This window comes from Raphanus sativus, chromosome 8 (assembly GCF_000801105.2).
Source record: "Raphanus sativus cultivar WK10039 chromosome 8, ASM80110v3, whole genome shotgun sequence".
Taxonomy (NCBI): domain Eukaryota; kingdom Viridiplantae; phylum Streptophyta; class Magnoliopsida; order Brassicales; family Brassicaceae; genus Raphanus; species Raphanus sativus.
In genome coordinates, this window is record NC_079518.1 from 2,288,535 (window position 1) to 2,308,436 (window position 19,902).

The window sequence follows — 19,902 nt, forward strand, 5'->3', positions numbered from 1 at the left end:
TGTAAGTTTTGTAAAGTAATAATAAAACCCCGGTTACGTGTCTTGTTGTTGACTGTTGACTAATTGAACCACATGAAATGACGTAACGCTACACCAATTTCATCGAATTAGGTTATTTTGGGGAAGAATCTAGGAAAAAAAATGTCAACGGAGACTACGGAGAATCCATCATCATCTCGCCGTCTCTCCTCCGACGCCATCGATCAATCACCGTTGCTTTCGAGCGGAGATGAAAACGAGGGAAGCAGCAACAACGGAGGAGGAGGAGGAGGTTCCGGGAACGGACGGAGATCCGTGAGGAGACAAGGGCTGAGGGAAGCGGCGAGGTTTCTAAGCCGGGCGAGCAGCGGGGGAGGACGCGGCGCGACGCGTGAGCGGTCTGTGATCGTGAGGGAGGCCGCGGCGGAGCAGTTGGAGGAGAGGCAGAGCGATTGGGCCTACTCGAGGCCCGTCGTGGTGCTTGACATCGTGTGGAATCTGGCGTTTGTCTCGGTGGCTGCGGCTGTTCTGGTGATGAGCAGGAATGAGCATCCGGTCATGCCGCTTAGGGTTTGGCTATTTGGGTATGCGTTGCAGTGCGTGTTGCATATGGTTTGTGTGTGTGTTGAGTATAGGAGGAGGAACAGGATGAGGACTAATAGGAGGACTACGTCGTCGCTTTCTTCTTCTTCTTCGTCTTCTTCCTCCATGGAGGAAGATGCTTTGGTTTCAAGGAGGAACTCAGATGAGCAGCTGGAGAGCGAAAGCAGCAGGTATGCGTCTAGATTTCATATTACAGCTTGTGTGAGCTTGCTTGATACTTATCACTTAGAAGAGAAAGTTTTGGTTTGGGTGATCAAATGGCTTTGGTTACTTAAATGATCTTCTCCTTACTGTTTTGGTTCCTAGCTTAAGATTTTGTGGCGCCTTTTGGACAAAGCGTCTGTCTTTAACGTTCCTTGATGCATGTTACAATCTAATTTTAGATTAAATGCAACTTGTGGAGGTCACTAGGTATTAGATAGTTACAAAGTACAATATATTTACTCCTTTCTTTCATTCACTGAATGAGCATGTCCGTGTATCCTCTTCTTTTACACATCCAATAAGTATCTCGGATTGTTTTTTTTTTCTCCCTTATTGTCTCCAAAGCAGTGTTGCGAAGCATCTGGAATCTGCCAACACAATGTTCTCATTTATTTGGTGGATCATTGGGTTCTACTGGGTATCTGCTGGTGGCCATGAATTGGCGCAAGAATCCCCACGGATTTACTGGTTTCTTCTTTCTTCAATTTGTTATATTTTTTAATAAGTGTATTTCGCTTTTAGTGTCTGAATGCCTTGCTTGTTTCAGGTTGTCTATCGTCTTTTTGGGTTTCGATGTGTTCTTTGTTGTCTTCTGTGTTGCGTTGGCCTGCGTTATTGGCATTGCTGTTTGCTGTTGCCTTCCATGCATCATTGCAGCATTGTACGCTGTTGCAGATCAGGTACTTTATCATAAACAATTCATCTTATATCCTAAATCATGCTATTTGTTTTAACACGACACGTTCAATAACAGGAAGGGGCGTCAAAAGAAGACATTGAGCAGCTCACCAAATTCAAGTTTCGAAAAGTTGGTGGTGTCAACAAACACGCCGGCGACGAAGCCCAAGCGAACACCGAAGGGATAATGACAGAGTGTGGTACAGATTCACCCCTTGAACATACCATTCTTCAGGAGGATGCAGTAAGTGTAGACTACAACAACACACAGTTCACTCCTATCATCTTATATAAGTATATTATCATGCTTCCTGATTCTTACTGTTCTGTATTGTAGGAGTGTTGCATCTGTCTCTCTGCATACGAAGACGGAACCGAACTAAGGGAACTTCCGTGTGGCCATCATTTCCACTGCTCATGCGTAGACAAATGGCTGTACATAAACGCCACTTGCCCACTCTGCAAATACAACATCCTCAAGAGCAGCAACTTGGACCGTGAGGAAGTCTAGAAGAAACAGATTTGCATATTCATGACCCCACACAAACATTTGATCAGGAAACTTGGGGGGTCCAAAGGTAAAAAAAACGACTGGTGTTTTTAGATATAATGCATTGTTTGTGATAATGATATCTATACAAATGATTTTACTTTTGTCTGTTTTATTTTGATTTTTTTTGGAATCAGGTCTGTACATGTATATATCTATGTTCTTTCACTTGCAACCACTCTTTTGTATCACCTCTCTGAATCATGGATCTTTCATCATTTGGAGATTGGTCATTGAAGCTTTTGATCTTTGAGTTGATAAGTTTTTCGAGGGTTAAGTCCTGTTTGTTCTAATTCTTAAGAACCTTTGCTGATTAGTTCTGATATTACCATCACATCAAGCTCGACTTGAATTTTTCTTTGGATGAAGTGGTGCATTAGAGCAACTTGAATTGAAACTGATCCAACACAACCCCGTTTTAACCGGAGTTTTTACCAAACCAAGTTAGATCGGATTTAACTGTAACAAACAGACATAAAAAACGACCAATGCAGACCGACATATGACGGTCGTAATCCAAATTGTTCATATATTTTTTTTGTCTGACCGATTAGTATGTTTGCGTGACGGTACCAACACTGGATTAAACCAATTCCGATCTGGTTTGAACCAACCAAAATCGATATTGCCTTTATTTATCTATTGGGTCCGGTTCAGTCAGTTTAGAGCACTGCCTTAACTTGTTGCCTCGGCCACTGCCTTAACTTCTCGTCTCAGGAGATTATTTGTTGGTAACTTTTTATCTAGAAGCTCTAGTGTTTGAATTTTACGTTAGCCATTTAGATTGCTATTCCAATGACTTCGCTTAGTGGGTGATTGATGATGCTTTTTCACGCCTGCAAGGTGTTCGACGAATTGCCTCATTGGCCTTTTTTCTTAATATTGTTTAAGCGTTTTAGAATCTGATATCTCATTTGATTTAGACTAGTGTGCTAGATTTTTTGAATACCTCCTCCTCTACAGATTGTCTGCCGATTTCACAAAGCTTTTGTCTTTTATTTCAGCTTTTTCAATGTATCTGATGCGGATTTTATGTACTTTTGTAGGCTGTCCTGAGAGAATGCGGTTAAAAAGAGGCTTTCTTTCTTGTTAACCAAGCACAGGCGAGTGACATGGCTGTTACACTTGATTAAACCAATTCCGGAATGCTTTAAACCAATCAAAATTGAACTGGTTTGGTCAATACTCTGTGGTCTTTTCTTTTGTCCGTATCTCTTTCGACAGTGAGTTCAGGTTTGAGCTGGAAAAGGGTCGATTCAGCAGTTGCGATGGTGTTGATGGTGCGGAGTGCTAAAGCTTTGAGATCTGTTCATCCTCGTTTCATGCAGACAGCTACTCTGACAACTGCTTTTTTCAACAGCCGACACGAGTTCTTCTTGTCTTGCTGTGAAAGAGGCTTCTCTAGTCTCAGCAGCGAGAGAAACCTCTCTTACAAAGAGAGATTAAGAAGTGGGCTTGTTGGTATTAAGAAAGATGATGCAGTTCATCTCTTACAGTCCATGCTTCAGTCTCGTCCCCTTCCCACCATCATAGATTTCACTAGACTGCTTAGCGCCGTCGCCAAGACTAAACAGTACGATCTCGTCTTGTCTCTCTGCAGACAAATGGATGCAACGAAGGGGGTTTCGTTTGAACTCTACACTCTTAACATAATGATCAACTGCTTTTGCCGGCGCCGGGAACTCGGTTTTGCTTTTTCTGTAATGGGAAAGATCCTGAAACTCGGGTATGAGCCTGACACGATCACGTTCTCGACTTTGGTAAACGGGTTATGTCTCCAGGGTAGAGTTTCAGAAGCTGTGGCGATTGTTGATAGAATGGTGGAAATGAAAGTTAGGCCAAACCTCGTAACGCTCAACACTCTTGTCAATGGACTTTCTCTCAAAGGTCAAGTGTCCGAAGCTGTGGCACTAGTCGATCGGATGGTTGAACATGGATGCGAGCCTAACGCATGTACCTACGGACCGGTTCTGAACAGCATTTGTAAGTCTGGAAACACTGGCTTGGCTTTGGACTTGCTAAAACACGTGGAATCAAAGGTGAAGCTTAACGTAGTCCTCTACAGTATGGTCGTTGATAGTCTCTGCAAAGAAGGGAACCTCGACGATGCGCTTAATCTTTTCAATGAAATGGAAACGAAAGGGATCGAAGCAAATGTCATCACCTACAACACTCTCATAGGCAGCTTCTGTAGAGCGGGAAGATGGGATGAGGGTGCGAAGTTGCTGAGTGATATGATCACAAGGAACATCAACCCCAGTGTCGTCACGTTCAGTGCTTTGATCGATTGTTTTGTGAAAGAAGGAAAGCTTAAGAAGGCTAAAGAATTGTACAATGAGATGATGGCAAGGGGCGTAGATCCTGATACCATTACATATAGCACTCTCATCCAGGGGTTTTGTCAAGCGGGGAAACTTGATGTCGCCAAAGAACTCTTCCAAGAGATGGTTTCTCGCGGCGTTGAACCCAGTGTTGTGACTTATGGTATTTTGATGGATGGGTTGTGTGACAATGGAGAAGTAGAAGAAGCATTGGAGATACTTGATAAAATGCACAAGTGTAAAACGGATCCTGGTATTGGTATATATAACATCATCATTCACGGGATGTGTAATGCTAGTAAGGTAGACGATGCTTGGAACTTATTTTGTAGTCTTCCTCTCAAAGGTGTGAAGGCTGATGTGAAAACATATACTATAATGATTGGAGGACTATGTAAGAAAGGCTCGTTGTGTGAAAGCAGATATGTTGTTTAAAAAAATGAAAGACGAAGGGATTGCGCCAAATGATTGTACATACAACACGATGATCAGAGCTCATCTAGGAGGAAGTGGTGTAGCCACTTCAGTTGAACTCATAGAAGAAATGAAGAGGTGTGGGTTCTCTGCAGATGCTTCCACCATGAAGATGGTTATTGATATGTTATCTGATGGGAGATTGAACAAAAGCTTTTTGGATATGCTTTCTTGAGTGTCTGTTATTATTAGTTGATGTCAGGTTCTTTTGGTTATGTAAGGGTTAAATGTGAGTTCTCGGGTTTTTTTTTCCGATAAATAATAGTTAATTAATTACAATGGAAGTATTTTGGTTCTTGTATCTGCATTTGAAGGGAAGATTTCACATCATATGAAAATGCCATGAGAGAGTGATTTTAAAAAAAAAAACCATAAATTTTGTTACATTATACTCGGGTTTGTTTCAGACCCTTATTCCGGTGTGGTTTAGACCGGTTATTTGGTCCGGTTCGGTCAGTTTAGAGCAAGTGAAGAAAGTTTTGTTCTCCCTTCTCTGTTGTTGTTGCCTCGGCCACTGCCTTAAGCTTCTCGTCTCGTGGAGATTATTCGTTGGTAACTTTTTCTTATCTAGAAGCTATAGTGTTTGAATTTTACGTTAGCCTATTTAGATTACTACTATTCCAACGAATTTGCTTATTGGATGATTGATGATGCTTTTTCACGCCCGCCAATTGTTCGACGAATTGCCTCATTAGTTCCTTAAACTTTTTTTTTTTACTTCTTAGTATTGTTAAGCGTTTTAGTCTCTGATACCTCATTTGATTTAGACTTGTGTGCTAGATTTAGAATACTTCTACAATTGTCTCCTGATTTCACAAAGTTTCTGTCTTTTATTTCAGCCTTTTCAGTGTATCTGTGGATTCTGTTTCTTTTTAAGTTGCTGTTTACGGATGATTTCATCCAGCTGATGCGGAGTCTATTTACTGTTGTAGGCTGTCCTGAGCGGGTGCGGTTATAAAGAGGCTTTCTTTTTTGTTAGCTAAAGCACACACGAGTGACATGGCTGTTACACTTGATTGAACCAATTCCGGAATGCTTTAAACCGATCAAAACTGAACCGGTTTGGTCATACGCTGTGGTCTTTTCTTTTGTCCGTATCTCTTTCGGCAGTGAGTTCAGGTTTGAGCTGGGGAAAAGGGTCGTTTCAGCAGTTGAGATGGTGTTGATGATACGGAGGGCTAAAGCTTTGAGATCTGTTCATCCTCATTTCCTGGAGATAGGTACTCTGACAACTGCTTTATTATTCAACAGCCGAGAGGACTTCTTGTCTTGCTGCCAAAGAGACTTCTCTTGTCTCAGCAGCAGCGATAGAAACCTCTCTTACAAAGAGAGATTGAGAAATGGCATTGCTGGTATTAATAAAGATGATGCAGTTCATCTCTTCCAGTCCATGCTTCAGTCTCGTCTCCTCCCTACTGTCATTGATATCAACAGACTGTTTAGTGCCGTTGCCAAGACAAAACAGCACGACCTCGTGTTATCCCTCTCCAAGCAGATGGAATTCAAGGGTATTGCGTTTGACCTCTGCACTCTGAACATAATGATGAATTGCTTCTGCCGGCTCCGGAAACTCGGTTTAGCTTTTTCTGTTTTGGGCAAGATCTTGAAACTTGGCTTTGAGCCTAGCACAATCACGTTTTCAACTTTGGTAAACGGGTTATGTCTCGAGGGCAGAGTCTCCGAAGCTGTGGCACTAGTTGATCGTATGGTGGAAATGAGAGTGAGGCCAAATCTCATCACGCTTACCACTCTTGTCAATGGACTTTGTCTCAAAGATCATGTGTCTGAAGCAATGAGCTTAATAGATAGAATGGTGGAACACGGCTTCCAACCCGATGGAGTTACCTATGGAACAGTTTTAAATAGACTGTGCAAGTCCGGGCAAACTTCCATGGCCTTGGATTTGCTCAGAAAGATGGAAGGAAAAAAGATCAAGCTCGATGTAGTCCACTACAGTATGGTCGTTGATAGTCTCTGCAAAGAAGGGAACTATGATGATGCACTCAACCTTTTCAATGAAATGGAAACGAAAGGGATCAAAGCAAATGTCATCACCTACACCACTCTCATTGGCAGCTTCTGTAGAGCCGGAAGATGGGATGATGGTGCCAAGTTGCTGAGGGATATGATTACAAGGGGAATCACCCCGGACGTCATTACTTTCAATGATTTGATCGATAGTTTTGTGAAAGAGAGAAAACTTGAGGAGGCTAAAGAATTGTACAATGAGATGATCGCAAGAGGTATAGAGCCTGATGCCTTTACATATAACTCCTTGATAGATGGTTTGTGCATGGAGAAGCGCTTAGATGAAGCCAACCAGATGATGGACCTGATGGTTAGCAAGGGATGCGATCCTGATATCGTGACGTTCAATATTCCTCATAAACGGATACTGTAAGGCTAAACTGGTTGACGAGGGGATGAGAATATTCCGTGAGGTTTCTTTGAGAGGGTTGGTTGCTGATACTGTCACGTATAACACTCTTGTTCAAGGGTTTTGTGAAGCGGGAAAACTCAACGTTGCTAAACAACTCTTCCAAGAGATGGTTTCTGGAGGTGCTCATCCTAATATTGTGACCTACAAAATTTTGCTGGATGGATTGTGTGACAATGGAGAACTACAAGAAGCACTGGGAATACTTGAAAAAATCCACCAGAGTAAGATGAATCCAGATATTGGTATATATAATATCATCATTCATGGGATGTGCAATGCTAGTAAGATTGATGAAGCTTGGAACTTATTTTGTAGCCTTCCTCATAAAGGAGTGAAGGCTGATGTCAAAACATATACTATAATGGTTGGAGGACTATGTAAGAAAGGCTCACTGTCTGAAGCGGATATGTTGTTTAAAAAGATGGGAGAGGAGGATGGGATTGCGCCAAATGATTGTACATACAATACAATAATCCGAGCTCATCTCGGAGGTGGTGGTGTAGCCACTTCAGTTGAACTCATTGAAGAAATGAAGAGGTGTGGGTTCGCTGCAGATGCTTCCACCATGAAGATGGTTATTGATATGTTATCTGATGGTAGATTAAACAAAAGCTTTCTACATATGCTTTCTTGAATTCCATCTATGACAAAGTCCTGATTAGTGTTTTATGATATGGTAATTATTAGAAACATGTAAACAGAGCGTGATGCCTTCGCTTTCATTCTTCATGTGTAACGGTCAATGTGAGTTCTCAGGTTTGTTGTGTATCTTTCATTTCAGAGGTGAAAAAAACGATTTATAATCGTATGAAAATGTTGTGTTACAATAAAAAAAATTCATATGAAAATGTTGAGAGAGAGAAAACCATCAAAAACCCATAAATCATGTACAGTATATTCCGGTTTGGTGTAGACCGGTTATTAAGTCCGGTTTTGTCAATATAGAGAGCATAAACCTTTTTATCTAATAACTAGAGACTTGCGGAGACGAAAGTAGTTTGGTTCTCCTCTTTCTTCTTCCACTGCTTTAGCGTCTCGTGGAGAGAGTATTTATAAAGGTACCTTTCTTTAGTCTCGTTGTACTTCGTTGTTGCTAAAAGCTACAGTCTTTTCTCGGACTTGGACTCGGTACCTTTCGTTGTACTTTGGTGTTTTAAATTTTTGTTAGCCATTTAGATTGCTTCAGAGTTTTTTTTTTTTTTTTCTGGGATGTGAGTGTCCAGCCTAGTGTTTGGATGACTTTACAGGATTTTGTTTATTGTGGATGTTGTATAAAAAATTTCTTATTGGGTGTTTAATTATGCTTTTTCACGCCCGCCAGGTGTTCGACGAATTGCCTCATTCGATTTAAACTACTATGATAGATGTAGAATAGCTTTACTTTACAGTTTGTCTCCCCATTTCGCAAAGCTTGTATCTTTTATTTCAGTCTTTTCAGTGTATCTGTAAATTCTCTTTTTCTTTTTTTAATTGCTGTTTAATCTGAGTTTCACGGATGATTGTTATATAGGCGAGCACACGCTGTTAAAAAGAGGCTTCCTTTCTTAACCACACACGAGTGACAATGGCAGCGGTATCTGTTTCAACTCGATTCCTTGTTCTTCTCCAAGATTTTTCAGCCTTCAGAAAGATATCATGGCGTTCTGCTGCAGCTAACTACCACCGCCAATCACGTCTCTTATGCCACGTTGCGAAAGAAGATGGTTCTCTTACTCTTGCAAGCCTTGAATTAGGGAACAACAGCCCAAGGAGATCAGGGAAGAGTAAGGCGATGAAGCTTGAGGGAAGCTTTGTAAGAGCAGCAACGAACGATAGAATGAAAGTGGTGAAGGAGAAGAAACCAGCTGAGATAGTGTCTCCTTTGTTTTCTGCAAAGTCATTTGAGGAGCTTGGCCTGCCAGATTCATTGCTAGACAGCTTGGAAAGAGAAGGTTTCTCTGTCCCAACAGATGTCCAATCCGCAGCTGTCCCTGCGATTATCAAAGGTCATGATGCGGTGATTCAGTCTTACACAGGATCCGGCAAAACCTTAGCTTATCTGCTTCCGATATTATCAGAGATCGGTCCACTCTCAGGGAAAGCTAAGAGCGGTGAGAAGAGAGCAGAGATTCAAGCAATGATCGTGGCTCCATCGAGAGAACTCGGTATGCAGATAGTAAGAGAGGTGGAGAAGCTCCTCGGACCTGATCACCGTAGAATGGTTCAGCAGTTGGTAGGTGGTGCGAACCGGATGAGGCAAGAAGAGGCGCTCAAGAAGAACAAACCGGCTATCGTTGTTGGCACTCCCGGGAGGATTGCGGAGATAAGCAAAAGCGGGAGGTTGCACACTCACGGGTGTAGATTCTTGGTGCTGGACGAAGTGGATGAGCTTTTATCTTTCAACTTCCGAGAAGATATCCATCGGATTATTGAGCATGTGGGAAGGAGAGCTGGTGCTGGTCCGAAAGGAGAAGTTGATGAACGTGCTAACCGGCAGACCATTCTTGTCTCTGCGACTGTGCCCTTCTCGGTTATTCGAGCAGCTAAGAGCTGGAGTCACGAGCCTGTTCTGGTCCAAGCCAACAAAGTCACTCCTCTTGACACCGTTCAACCAACTGCACCGGCTATCAGCTTAACTCCCACAACTTCTGAAGCTGACGGCCAGATTCAGACTACCATCCAGAGCCTACCTCCAGCGCTAAAACACTTCTACTGCATCTCAAAGCATCAACACAAAGTCGACGCCCTGAGGAGATGCGTCCACGCCCTTGAAGCCCAGTCCGTTATAGCTTTCATGAACCACTCAAAGCAGCTCAAAGACGTGGTCTACAAACTCGAAGCACGTGGTATGAGCTGCGCCGAGCTGCATGGGGATCTCGGGAAGCTAGGGAGATCAACGGTTCTGAAGAAGTTCAAGAACGGGGAAGTCAGAGTGCTCGTGACTAACGAGCTCTCTGCTCGGGGTCTTGACGTTGCGGAATGTGATCTGGTGGTGAATCTTGAACTCCCAACGGACGCGGTTCACTACGCGCATAGAGCTGGGAGGACGGGGAGGCTGGGAAGGAAAGGGACGGTGGTTACAGTGTGTGAGGAGTCGCAAGTGTTTATAGTGAAGAAGATGGAGAAGCAGCTTGGTTTGCCTTTCGAGTATTGTGAGTTTGTTGATGGAGAGCTTGTTGTCACTGAGGAAGATAAAGCTATTATAAGGTGAAAAAGGAACTAAAGAAATGTAATTTTGCTTCTGCTTCCTCTAGTTTTCAGATATAACCTAAACTCAGAGTGTTGACCTTTCATAATTTTTTTCCTTATATCCTAAACATATTCATATTGATCTACTGTCTACAACAAGAACAACCAACCATTGCAGAATTTAAAAGTACTGCTGAACTCAACGACGTCGTTCTGTATAATTAAACCGGTTTTGAGTTTCTTAACGTAAAAGGTTGAACAGGGTTTCGTCTCTGCCAGAGGCATCTTCGTACGTGCCCTAAGAAAGGGAAGATTCATCTGAGGAAGTTCCGGAAGACAATGACACTGATGATGCGGAGGAGATTGATTCCTCTTCACCGTAAAGCTTTGTTCACATTGGTTCATCCTCATTTCATGGAGACAGGTACTCCCTATTTAAACAGCCGACACGAGTTCTTGTCTTACTGCGAAAGAGACTCTTCTAGTCTGAGCAGCAGCGACAGAAACCTCTCTTACAGAGAGAGGTTGAGAAATGGGATTGCTGATATCAAGAAAGATGATGCTGTTGAGCTCTTCGGATCCATGATTCAGTCTCGTCCCCTTCCTACCATCATAGATTTCAGTAGATTGTTTAGTGCCGTGGCCAAGACAAAACAGTACGATCTCGTGCTGTCCCTCTGCAAGCAGATGGAGTCGCAAGGGATCGCACATAGCATCTACACTCTGAGTATAATGATCAACTGCTTATGCCGTCTCCGGAAACTCGGTTTTGCTTTTTCTGCTATGGCCAAGATGTTGAAGCTTGGGTACGAGCCTGACACTGTCACGTTTTCAACTCTGGTGAACGGGTTATGTCTCCAAGGTAGAGTTTCAGAAGCTGTGGCGATAGTTGATAGAATGGTGGAAACGGAAGTTAGACCGAACCTGGTGACGCTCAACACTCTTGTCAACGGACTTTGTCTCAAAGGTCAAGTGTCTGAAGCTGAAGCACTAGTGGATAGGATGGTGGAACATGGATGTCGACCCGATCAGTTTACCTACGGTCCGATCTTGAACAGGATTTGTAAGTCAGGGAACACTTCCTTGGCCTTGGATCTGGTTAGGAAGATGGAAGATAGGAAGGTCAAGCCTGAAGCAACGACGTACAATATGATTATAGATAGTCTTTGCAAAGATGGTAGTGCAATGAGATGGTCGCAAGAGGCATAGATCCTAGTACTGTCACGTATAATTCTCTGATAAATGGGCTGTGCATGGAGAAGCGCTTAGATGAAGCCAACCAGATGCTGGATCTGATGGTCAGCAAGGGATGCGATCCTGATGTAGTGACTTATGGTACTTTATTAAACGGATGCTGTAAGGCTAAACGGGTTGATGATGGAATGAGACTTTTCCGTGAGCTTTCTTTGAGAGGGTTGGTTGCTGATACAGTCACATATAGCACTCTCATTCAGGGGTTTTGTCAAGCGGGGAAACTCAACGTTGCTAAACAACTCTTCCAAGAGATGGTTTCTCGCGGCATTGAACCCAGTGTTGTGACGTACCGTATTTTGCTGGATGGGTTGTGTCACAATGGAGAAGTAGAAGAAGCATTGGACATACTTGATAAAATGCACAAGTGTAAGATGGATCCTGATATCGGTATCTATAACATCATCATTCACGGGATGTGCAATGCTAGTAAGTTAGACGATGCTTGGGATCTATTCTGTAGCCTTCCTCATAAAGGATTGAAGCCTGATGTGAGAACATATACTATAATGATTGGAGGATTATGTAAGAAAGGCTCACTGTCTGAAGCGGATATGTTGTTTAAAAAGATGGGAAAGGAGGAAGGGATTGCGCCAGATGAGTGTACATACAACACGATGATCCGAGCTCATCTAGGAGGAAGTGGTGTAGCCACTTCAGTTGAACTCAGAGAAGAAATGAAGAGGTGTGGGTTCTCTGCAGATACTTCCACCATGAAAATGGTTATTGATATGTTATCTGGTGGTAGATTGAACAAAAGCTTTTTGGATATGCTTTCTTGATCTGGTGGGTTTCCATTTGATACAAATCATCGTTCGATTGTAATAAATCTTGAATGATCAAATAGAATGTATCCATCTGTAGAATCATCAACTAGCTATTTTATTCATAGAAGTAAACAAGACCCGTTCGTTACATGGAAAGTAAAGCAAACTTATATGATGTGTGTATGTTAACACTTGTCTTTGTATATTGAGTGATTAGAGAAAGAGTGGAAAGTCAATGCTTCTTCTGGTAACCCCATGGATTGTTGTTTGCCCATTTCCACTGATCTCTGCACATCTCATCCACTCCATACTTTGCCCTAGTAAACAATTTAAACCAAAAACCAAATCAGATGACTCAACAACAGTTTAAAACCAAAACGTTAAGGGTGAAAGAGTTGAGAACTTACTTCCAGCCAAGTTCTTTCTCAGCTCTCTCTGTCGAAGCATAAACTGCCGTTGCATCTCCTGACCTCCTCGGACAAAGCCTGATCGGTATTTTCTGCAAATACCACAGAAACAATTTTATAACACATAAACATTCCCGAGATATTCTAATTTCACACTCAGCTCTGTGTTTGTTACCTTGGCAGAAGCTTTCTCAAAAGCAGCAACCATTTCTAACACAGACGTTCCTCGTCCGGTCCCTAGATTGTAAGCAGTACAGCCTGTTGATAATTACAACCAAACACACACATATATGTCTCAGAGAGAACCAATCAAAACAAAACTCAACAGTGGAAGTTTCTGAGATAGTTTTTACCTATCTTGGGATCAGCAAATAGCTTCCTTAGCGCAGCGATATGTCCATCTGCCAAATCCATCACATGGATGTAGTCCCTCACCTGTTTTCAAACAAAATCATATTCCATTTTCTCATATAAAAACCAAACTGAATGTTAGATTCTGAGATGTAATTTTGCTTTTGTTTTCCTCTAGTTTTCAGATACTTTTATAACCCAATCAAATTCAGAAATGTTGTCTTTTTATAATGTTATTTTATATCATAAACATAGGTGTGTTGAAGCGTTTGCAGTAGACGATCAATATGAAATGTACCGGTAAAACACAAAACAACAGCTCATTGAGGCATTTCGTCGAACAGCTATAGTGCAGTGATGTTTGCTCTCAAGTGAGATACTAAACGACATCGTTCATATAAAATTGAACCGGTTGAGTGAAGAAATTGAACCGGGATTGATCTCGTCTCTCCCCACAAAGGCAGAGAGAGAGAGAGAGAGAAGATTCGTGTGAGGAGGAAGAACATGACAATGATAATGCGGAGGAGATCAATTCGTCTTCTTCATCGTAAAGCTTTCATCCACGGCCGACAAAGAGACTTTGCTTGTCTGAGCAGCAGCAGCGACGATAGAAACCTCTCTTCTTACAGAGAGAGATTGAGAAACGGCATTTCCGACATAAAGAAAGACGACGCTGTTAACCTGTTCGAGTCCATGATCCAATCTCGTCCTCTTCCTAGCATCGTAGATTTCAGTAGACTGTTTAGTGCCGTCGCCAAGACAAAACAGTACGAACTCGTGTTAGCTCTCTCCAAGCAGATGGAGGAGCTGCAGGGTAATAATTTACATAACAACTACACTCTGAACATAACGATCAACTGCTTCTGCCGTCTCCGGAAACTCGGTTTCGCTTTTTCTGTTCTTGGCAGGATCTTGAAACTCGGGTATGAACCAAACACAATCACATATTCAACTTTGGTAAACGGGTTATGTCTCCAAGGTAGAGTGTCAGAAGCTGTGTCATTAGTCGATAGAATGGTTACACCCAACCTTATAACACTCAACACTCTTGTGAGTGGACTTTGTCTGAACGGTAAAGTCTCTGAAGCTGTAGCGCTTATAGATCGGATGGTGGAAAACGGGGGATGCCAGCCTAACGCATGTACCTACGGACCGGTTCTGAACAGCATTTGTAAGTCGGCGGGGAACGCTGACTTGGCTTTGGACTTGCTAAAACACGTGGAAGCGAAGGTGAAGCTTGGTGTGGTTCAATACAATATGGTTGTTGATTGTCTCTGCAAAGAAGAGGGGAGACTCGAAGATGCGCTTAATCTTTTTCAACGAAATGGAAGCGAAAGGAGGCGGGATCAAAGCAAATGTCATCACCTACAGCACTCTCATAGGAAGCTTCTGTAGAGCCGGAAGATGGGATGAAGGTGCGCGGTTGTTTAGAGATATGATCACAAGGGGAATCTCCCCGGACGTCTTCACATTCAGTTCTTTGATCGATAGTTTGGTGAAAGAGGGAAAGCTTAAGGAGGCCAAAGAGTTGTACAATGAGATGATCGCAAGAGGTATAGAGCCTGATGCCTTTACATATAACTCTTTGATATATGGTTTGTGCATGGAGAATCGACTAGACGAGGCCGACCAGATGCTGGACCTGATGGTTAGCAAAGGATGCGATCCTGATATCGTGACTTATAGTATTCTTATAAACGGATACTGCAAGGCTAAACATGTTGACGAAGGGATGAAAATTTTCCGTGAGCTTTCTTTGAGAGGGTTGGTTGCTAATACAGTCACATACAGCACTCTTATACAAGGGTTTTGTGAAGCGGGGAAACTCAAAGTTGCTAAACAGCTCTTCCAAGAGATGGTCTCTCGTGGCGTGTCACCCAGTGTTGTGACTTATGGTATTTTGCTGGATGGTTTGTGTGAAAATGGAGAAGTAGAAGAAGCCTTGGGGATATTTCACAAAAGTAAGATGCAATTTGATATTAGTACATACAATATCATCATTCACGGGATGTGCAATGCAAGTAGAGTCGACGATGCTTGGGATTTGTTCTCTAGCCTCTCTCTCAAAGGATTGAAGCCTAATGTCAAAACATATACCATAATGATTGCAGGACTGTGTAAGAAAGGCTCCTTGTCTGAAGCGGATATGTTGTTTAAAAAGATGGGAGAGGAGGATGGGGTTGCGCCAAATGAGTGTACTTACAACACGATAATCCGAGCTCATCTAGGAGGAAGTGGTGTAGCCACTTCAGTTGAACTCATCGAAGAAATGAAGAGGTGTGGATTCTCTGCAGATGCTTCCACCATGAAAATGGTTATTGATATGTTATCTGATGGTAGACTGAACAAAAGCTTTTTGAGTATGCTTTCCTGATCTTTTTGATACAAATCATCGTTTGGATAGAAATAAATCTTCTTGTGTTGCTGAATCTTGAACGGTCCATAGAATGTATACATCGGTCAACTAGCTGTTTTATTCATAGAAGTAACAAGACCCGTTCGTTACATGGAAAGCAAAGCAAACTATATGATTGTGTATGTGTTAACACTTTTCTTTGTATATTGAGTGAATCAGAGAAAGAGTGAAAAGTCAATGCTTCTTCTGGTAACCCCATGGATTGTTGTTTGCCCAATTCCACTGGTCTCTGCACATCTCGTCCACTCCATACTTTGCCCTATTAACGATTTTAACCAGATCATATCACTTAATTAACAACAGTTTAACCAAAAAAAGGTCAAAGCCGATGGTGAAAAGAGTTGATACTTACTTCCAGCCAAGTTCTTTCTCAGCTCTCTCTGTTGAAGCATAAACTGCAGTTGCATCTCCTGGCCTTCTCGGGCAGAGCTTGGTTGGTATTTTCTGCAAATGATTTTTTTTTTTTTGGTTTCAGCCATTTTTATAGCGTAAAAACATTCCAGGGATACTCTAATTTCACTCAGCTCTGTGTTTGTTTACCTTGCCAGAAGCTTTCTCAAAAGCAGCAACCATCTCTAACACAGACGTTCCCCGTCCAGTCCCTAGATTGTAAGCAGTACAGCCTGTTGATATGATAATTACAACAAACACACACATATATGTCTCAGAGAGAATCAATCGAAACTAAACTCAACAGTGGAAGTTTCTGAGATAGTTTTTACCTATCTTGGGATCATCAAATAGCTTCCTTAACGCAGCGATATGTCCATCAGCCAAATCCATCACATGTATGTAGTCCCTCACCTGTTTCAAACATCCTTTCTATATTCCATTTTTCTTATAAAATCTGAACCAAACTGAATGCGAGATTCTGAGAAGAGACTGGTGTTTTTACCGCACTACCATCCTCGGTAGGATAGTCATGTCCATAGACGTTGAGTTCAGGTAGACGTCCAACAGCTACTTGCTGTATGTAAGGCATGAGGTTATTGGGGATACCCTTTGGATCCTCGCCAATTCTGCCGCTCTCGTGCGCTCCCACAGGATTGAAGTACCTCAGCAGCACAATTCTCCACTCTGGTTCAGCCGCCTGGATATCTCTAGCTATGTCTTCAAGAAAGAGCTGGCACAAGAGAGAGAAAGCTTGTGACTTTCAACAGCTTTAGAAACTCACAAAGTGTAAAGCTTTTTACTTACCTTAGTACGACCGTAAGGATTCATAGCCTTCAACTCGAAGTCCTCCATGCATGGAATCTTCTCAGGTTGTCCATACACAGTCGCAGACGATGAAAACACCATCTGTGTATTACAGCAACACTCCAATGTAAAGTATATCGAACAACAAAGGAAGTAAAAGATGAAACTTTTAAACATTATCTAACGTTTTTGCAGTTGTGCTTGGCCATGGTCTCGTAAAGATTGATAGTTCCAACCAAGTTGTTGTCAAAGTAGCGGCGAGGGTTGGCAACACTTTCACCCACAGCTTTAAGACCCGCGAAATGGATCACAGCATCAAACCTGTTACCCTCACAAAGGCAACGAAATCAAAACCTTAAAGAAGATCCAAGGAAGTTATGAACTTTACAACTCTCCTGAAAAGTATTTGCTAACTCTGAAGCAAGAACAGTACCTCTGTTTGGAGAAGAGTTTCTCAATATCACCTTTGTTTCTTAGATCACCCTGTAATCAATCAACAGCATGTAAGTAACCAACTACAAGTCCACAGCTAGCAGAGAAAGAACACGTGAGAAGAAGATACAGTAAGAGAAGAAGTTTCCTCAAGGAACCGTTCACAGAACAGAGCACTTCATACAGAGATACAATAAGAGAGCAACGTTTCAATCACAAAGACAATACCTTTATGAGATTTTTCTCGAAAACAACTACAATTCTAAAGATATCAGAGAAGGAGACTTAAGAAGATACCACTAAGAGAAGACGGTCCTCAAGAAATCACAGAACAGAGCAAATCATACACAAAACAGAGCAAAAACAGAGCAAACGGTTTCAATCACAAAGACAACACCTTTATGAGATTTTTCTACGTAAAACAGAGAAGAAAGAGATGTGGTAGTGGTTACCTGAGTAAAGTTGAGCTTCTTGGAGAGATGAGGACCAACGAGCTCCCTAACCCTGTCGACGGCTTCGATAACAGAGTTGTCGAGGTTATCGATGATCGAGACCTTAAAACCTTCCTTCAGGAGCTGAACAACGGTATGCGTCCCGATGAATCCAGCACCGCCAGTGACAAGAATGTTCTGCTCCACAGACGAACCCATATCGAGAGTAGCAAGCAAAGAGAACCCACTTCGAAAGATCGATTCTTTCGGATAAGAGAGAGAAACAGAGAGATCACAGCGAACGAACAGAGAGAAGTCACAAGAAAGTTGGGGTCTTTATTAAATGATAGTATTAGGTAGTTATAGCTTTTTGCTGATGCAAGTTGTTGATAAGAAGAAGAAGAAGGAAGGGCACGCAAAGCGAAGAAATAGGAAAGGAGTGAGTGTGGGCACAAGAATGTCTTTTTTGGTTTCTATTTAAAGGCGGCAAATTGAGGATGATGATGTTCAGTTACGTATTCATCCTCATGGGAGGATTTAAATAAAATAACTCTATTATAAATACGGGGAAATAAAAAGATAAGTCCTTTTCTTGCTGTTTGTAGTTTAATTCTATTTTTGTAAAAATGTGATACCTACTGATAACCAAATCTACGAGAATAATTGCAAAAAAAAAAAAAACAGAGGATATTTTTCCTACGCGTTATTGTTTTCTTTTTTGCGGTAAATCTCTCAAGTTTTGAAGTAATCTTTACTGTTATTCACTGACCGTAACTTTTTTTTTAATTATTGACTCATAGTAATGATGACACTAGAAGTTGGATAACTAACGTTGTCCAATCAACGCCTTTCATTATTCGATTTGGTAGTTACTTTGACCGATTGCTTCATCAAACATCTCACATGTTTAGGTTAAGATTAGTACAGATACTACTCATGCAGAGCTACCAAAAAAGTGAACAAGTGAGTTCCTTAAACATACCTGCCAGTAATAGCTCCCTCCTTTTATATGCTTCCTACATAAAACAACAGTGGAATCATTCGTTCTACTCTGTTGATGCAAGGCATGGTTCTAGATACCATAAGAAGATCATCCAGCTTAAGATATGAACTGTATGTCGTTTTACCGTTTCTCGAACGTCGACCACTGATCTTCTTTCTTGCATAGACGACATCTATTCCCTTAACAAATAGAACAAAGCCTGTGGAATTTGGTTAATGAGTACTCGGGCCATACATAATGAGATGTTAAAAAAGTGGGCAAAAAACTGTAATTTTGGAAGGATAGACACGTGATGAAGGCGACAGCTGCAAAAGTAAAATGGGAGCGGTACGACCCGCGGTTTTTATTCTGAACCAGTGTCACTCGAATTTTATCGGTGGCCGATATTTTAGAGCTTCACTCAAGAAATGCTATATAGTTTTTTTGAATTTTTGTGGAATATATTTAATTATAATAAAGTGTGTTGTGTGTGTTTTCACCTGCTAAATTGTCAAATGGTCTGATTGTGTTTCTCTAATGATGTTTGCAAAAACAACAAAAATATTCTATTGTTTTGATTTAACCTTTGTTATATAACAAATAAAAAATCGTCACATGAATCTCTGAGCATTTCATTATTTGTATTTATAAATTATTCACTTCTATATAAATACATGCGATGTAATAATCTTCTCTATTAAAAGAGAAGTACAAATTTTATCTACCATTTAAAAGTCACATTGGACCATTTCCTAGAAATCACAACTGATATTATTCTATTTGCATAATAATATCATAACAATAATTGTTATTGTAATTTATTATTTTCTTTCCCTAACAACTAACTAAAAGTATTAAAATTTTAATTTTGTTTCTCCTTTAAATGGGTCAATTGTTAACAAATTTTTATATCTTTCTTATAAGATATACTATATTATGCTATATACATATATATAATTCTCCATTAGTGGTAATTTCATTAATAATGTTTTCTATATTTCTATGTTTTGTAAAAAAAAAATCGATAAAATAACATTTGTAAAAGAATGTCAATAAGATAACCCAATATAATGTGATTAAAATGAAAATCCAAAACTAATATAAATTTGTATTTTAGATATATTTTTAGTGTGGTCATTTAGATAATCATACAAATTAATAAATTGTATTAATAAATTTAATAGAATAGATGATCCGTTTAAAAAAGGATGTCGCTATCTATTATATATCAAACAAGGATACAAAATGAAC

The 19,902-nt window shown here is 41.1% G+C and overlaps 4 protein-coding genes and 3 pseudogenes across 8 annotated transcripts; 6 read left to right on the plus strand and 1 right to left on the minus strand.

Annotated features, from left to right (window-relative positions):
• The first annotated feature begins 53 nt into the window (after positions 1–53).
• On the plus strand, positions 54–2,232 carry LOC108822470 (E3 ubiquitin-protein ligase At1g12760). 3 transcript variants are annotated; one of them, XR_001944876.2, is made up of 6 exons: positions 54–752; positions 1,132–1,254; positions 1,334–1,466; positions 1,541–1,708; positions 1,802–2,042; positions 2,152–2,232. XR_001944876.2 is itself a non-coding variant. In XM_018595559.2 (5 exons), exons 1-5 carry the CDS (start codon positions 142–144, stop codon positions 1,973–1,975), a joined length of 1,209 nt encoding a protein of 402 aa, XP_018451061.1. In that variant the 5' UTR covers positions 54–141; the 3' UTR covers positions 1,976–2,232. The 3 variants fall into 3 exon arrangements, 2 of the variants coding, with proteins under 2 accessions (XP_018451061.1, XP_018451062.1); XM_018595559.2 differs by having other exon boundaries at positions 1,802–2,232; XM_018595560.2 differs by having other exon boundaries at positions 55–752; positions 1,135–1,254; positions 1,802–2,232.
• A 149-nt stretch (positions 2,233–2,381) lies between these two features.
• On the plus strand, positions 2,382–5,104 carry LOC108822468 (pentatricopeptide repeat-containing protein At3g22470, mitochondrial). The gene is given in 3 exon segments (XM_056992502.1): positions 2,382–2,745; positions 3,061–4,752; positions 4,754–5,104. Coding segments are annotated over 2 exon segments (1,701 nt in total). The 5' UTR covers positions 2,382–2,745; positions 3,061–3,282; the 3' UTR covers positions 4,985–5,104.
• A 126-nt stretch (positions 5,105–5,230) lies between these two features.
• On the plus strand, positions 5,231–8,042 carry LOC108821819 (pentatricopeptide repeat-containing protein At1g12620-like; annotated as a pseudogene).
• A 160-nt stretch (positions 8,043–8,202) lies between these two features.
• Positions 8,203–10,557, plus strand: LOC108823082 (DEAD-box ATP-dependent RNA helicase 47, mitochondrial). The gene is made up of 2 exons (XM_018596311.2): positions 8,203–8,307; positions 8,760–10,557. The coding sequence occupies exon 2, from the start codon at positions 8,814–8,816 to the stop codon at positions 10,437–10,439; it is 1,626 nt and encodes a 541-aa protein (XP_018451813.2). The 5' UTR covers positions 8,203–8,307; positions 8,760–8,813; the 3' UTR covers positions 10,440–10,557.
• A 62-nt stretch (positions 10,558–10,619) lies between these two features.
• On the plus strand, positions 10,620–12,525 carry LOC108818708 (pentatricopeptide repeat-containing protein At3g22470, mitochondrial-like; annotated as a pseudogene).
• An 8-nt stretch (positions 12,526–12,533) lies between these two features.
• Positions 12,534–18,116, minus strand: LOC108818710 (bifunctional UDP-glucose 4-epimerase and UDP-xylose 4-epimerase 1). 3 transcript variants are annotated; one of them, XM_018591633.2, is made up of 9 exons: positions 17,691–18,068; positions 17,240–17,289; positions 16,992–17,127; positions 16,807–16,908; positions 16,505–16,732; positions 13,196–13,277; positions 13,018–13,100; positions 12,843–12,934; positions 12,534–12,752 (listed from the first exon to the last, which is right to left on the minus strand). In XM_018591633.2, the coding sequence occupies exons 1-9, from the start codon at positions 17,886–17,888 to the stop codon at positions 12,668–12,670; spliced, it is 1,056 nt and encodes a 351-aa protein (XP_018447135.1). In that variant the 5' UTR covers positions 17,889–18,068; the 3' UTR covers positions 12,534–12,667. The 3 variants fall into 3 exon arrangements, with proteins under 3 accessions (XP_018447135.1, XP_056848483.1, XP_018447134.1); XM_056992503.1 differs by lacking the exons at positions 13,018–13,100; positions 13,196–13,277 and adding exons at positions 16,150–16,232; positions 16,332–16,413 and having other exon boundaries at positions 17,691–18,066; XM_018591632.2 differs by lacking the exons at positions 12,534–12,752; positions 12,843–12,934; positions 13,018–13,100; positions 13,196–13,277 and adding exons at positions 15,650–15,868; positions 15,962–16,053; positions 16,150–16,232; positions 16,332–16,413 and having other exon boundaries at positions 17,691–18,116.
• Positions 13,694–15,698, plus strand: LOC108818709 (pentatricopeptide repeat-containing protein At1g12300, mitochondrial-like; annotated as a pseudogene).
• Positions 18,117–19,902: the final 1,786 nt, after the last annotated feature.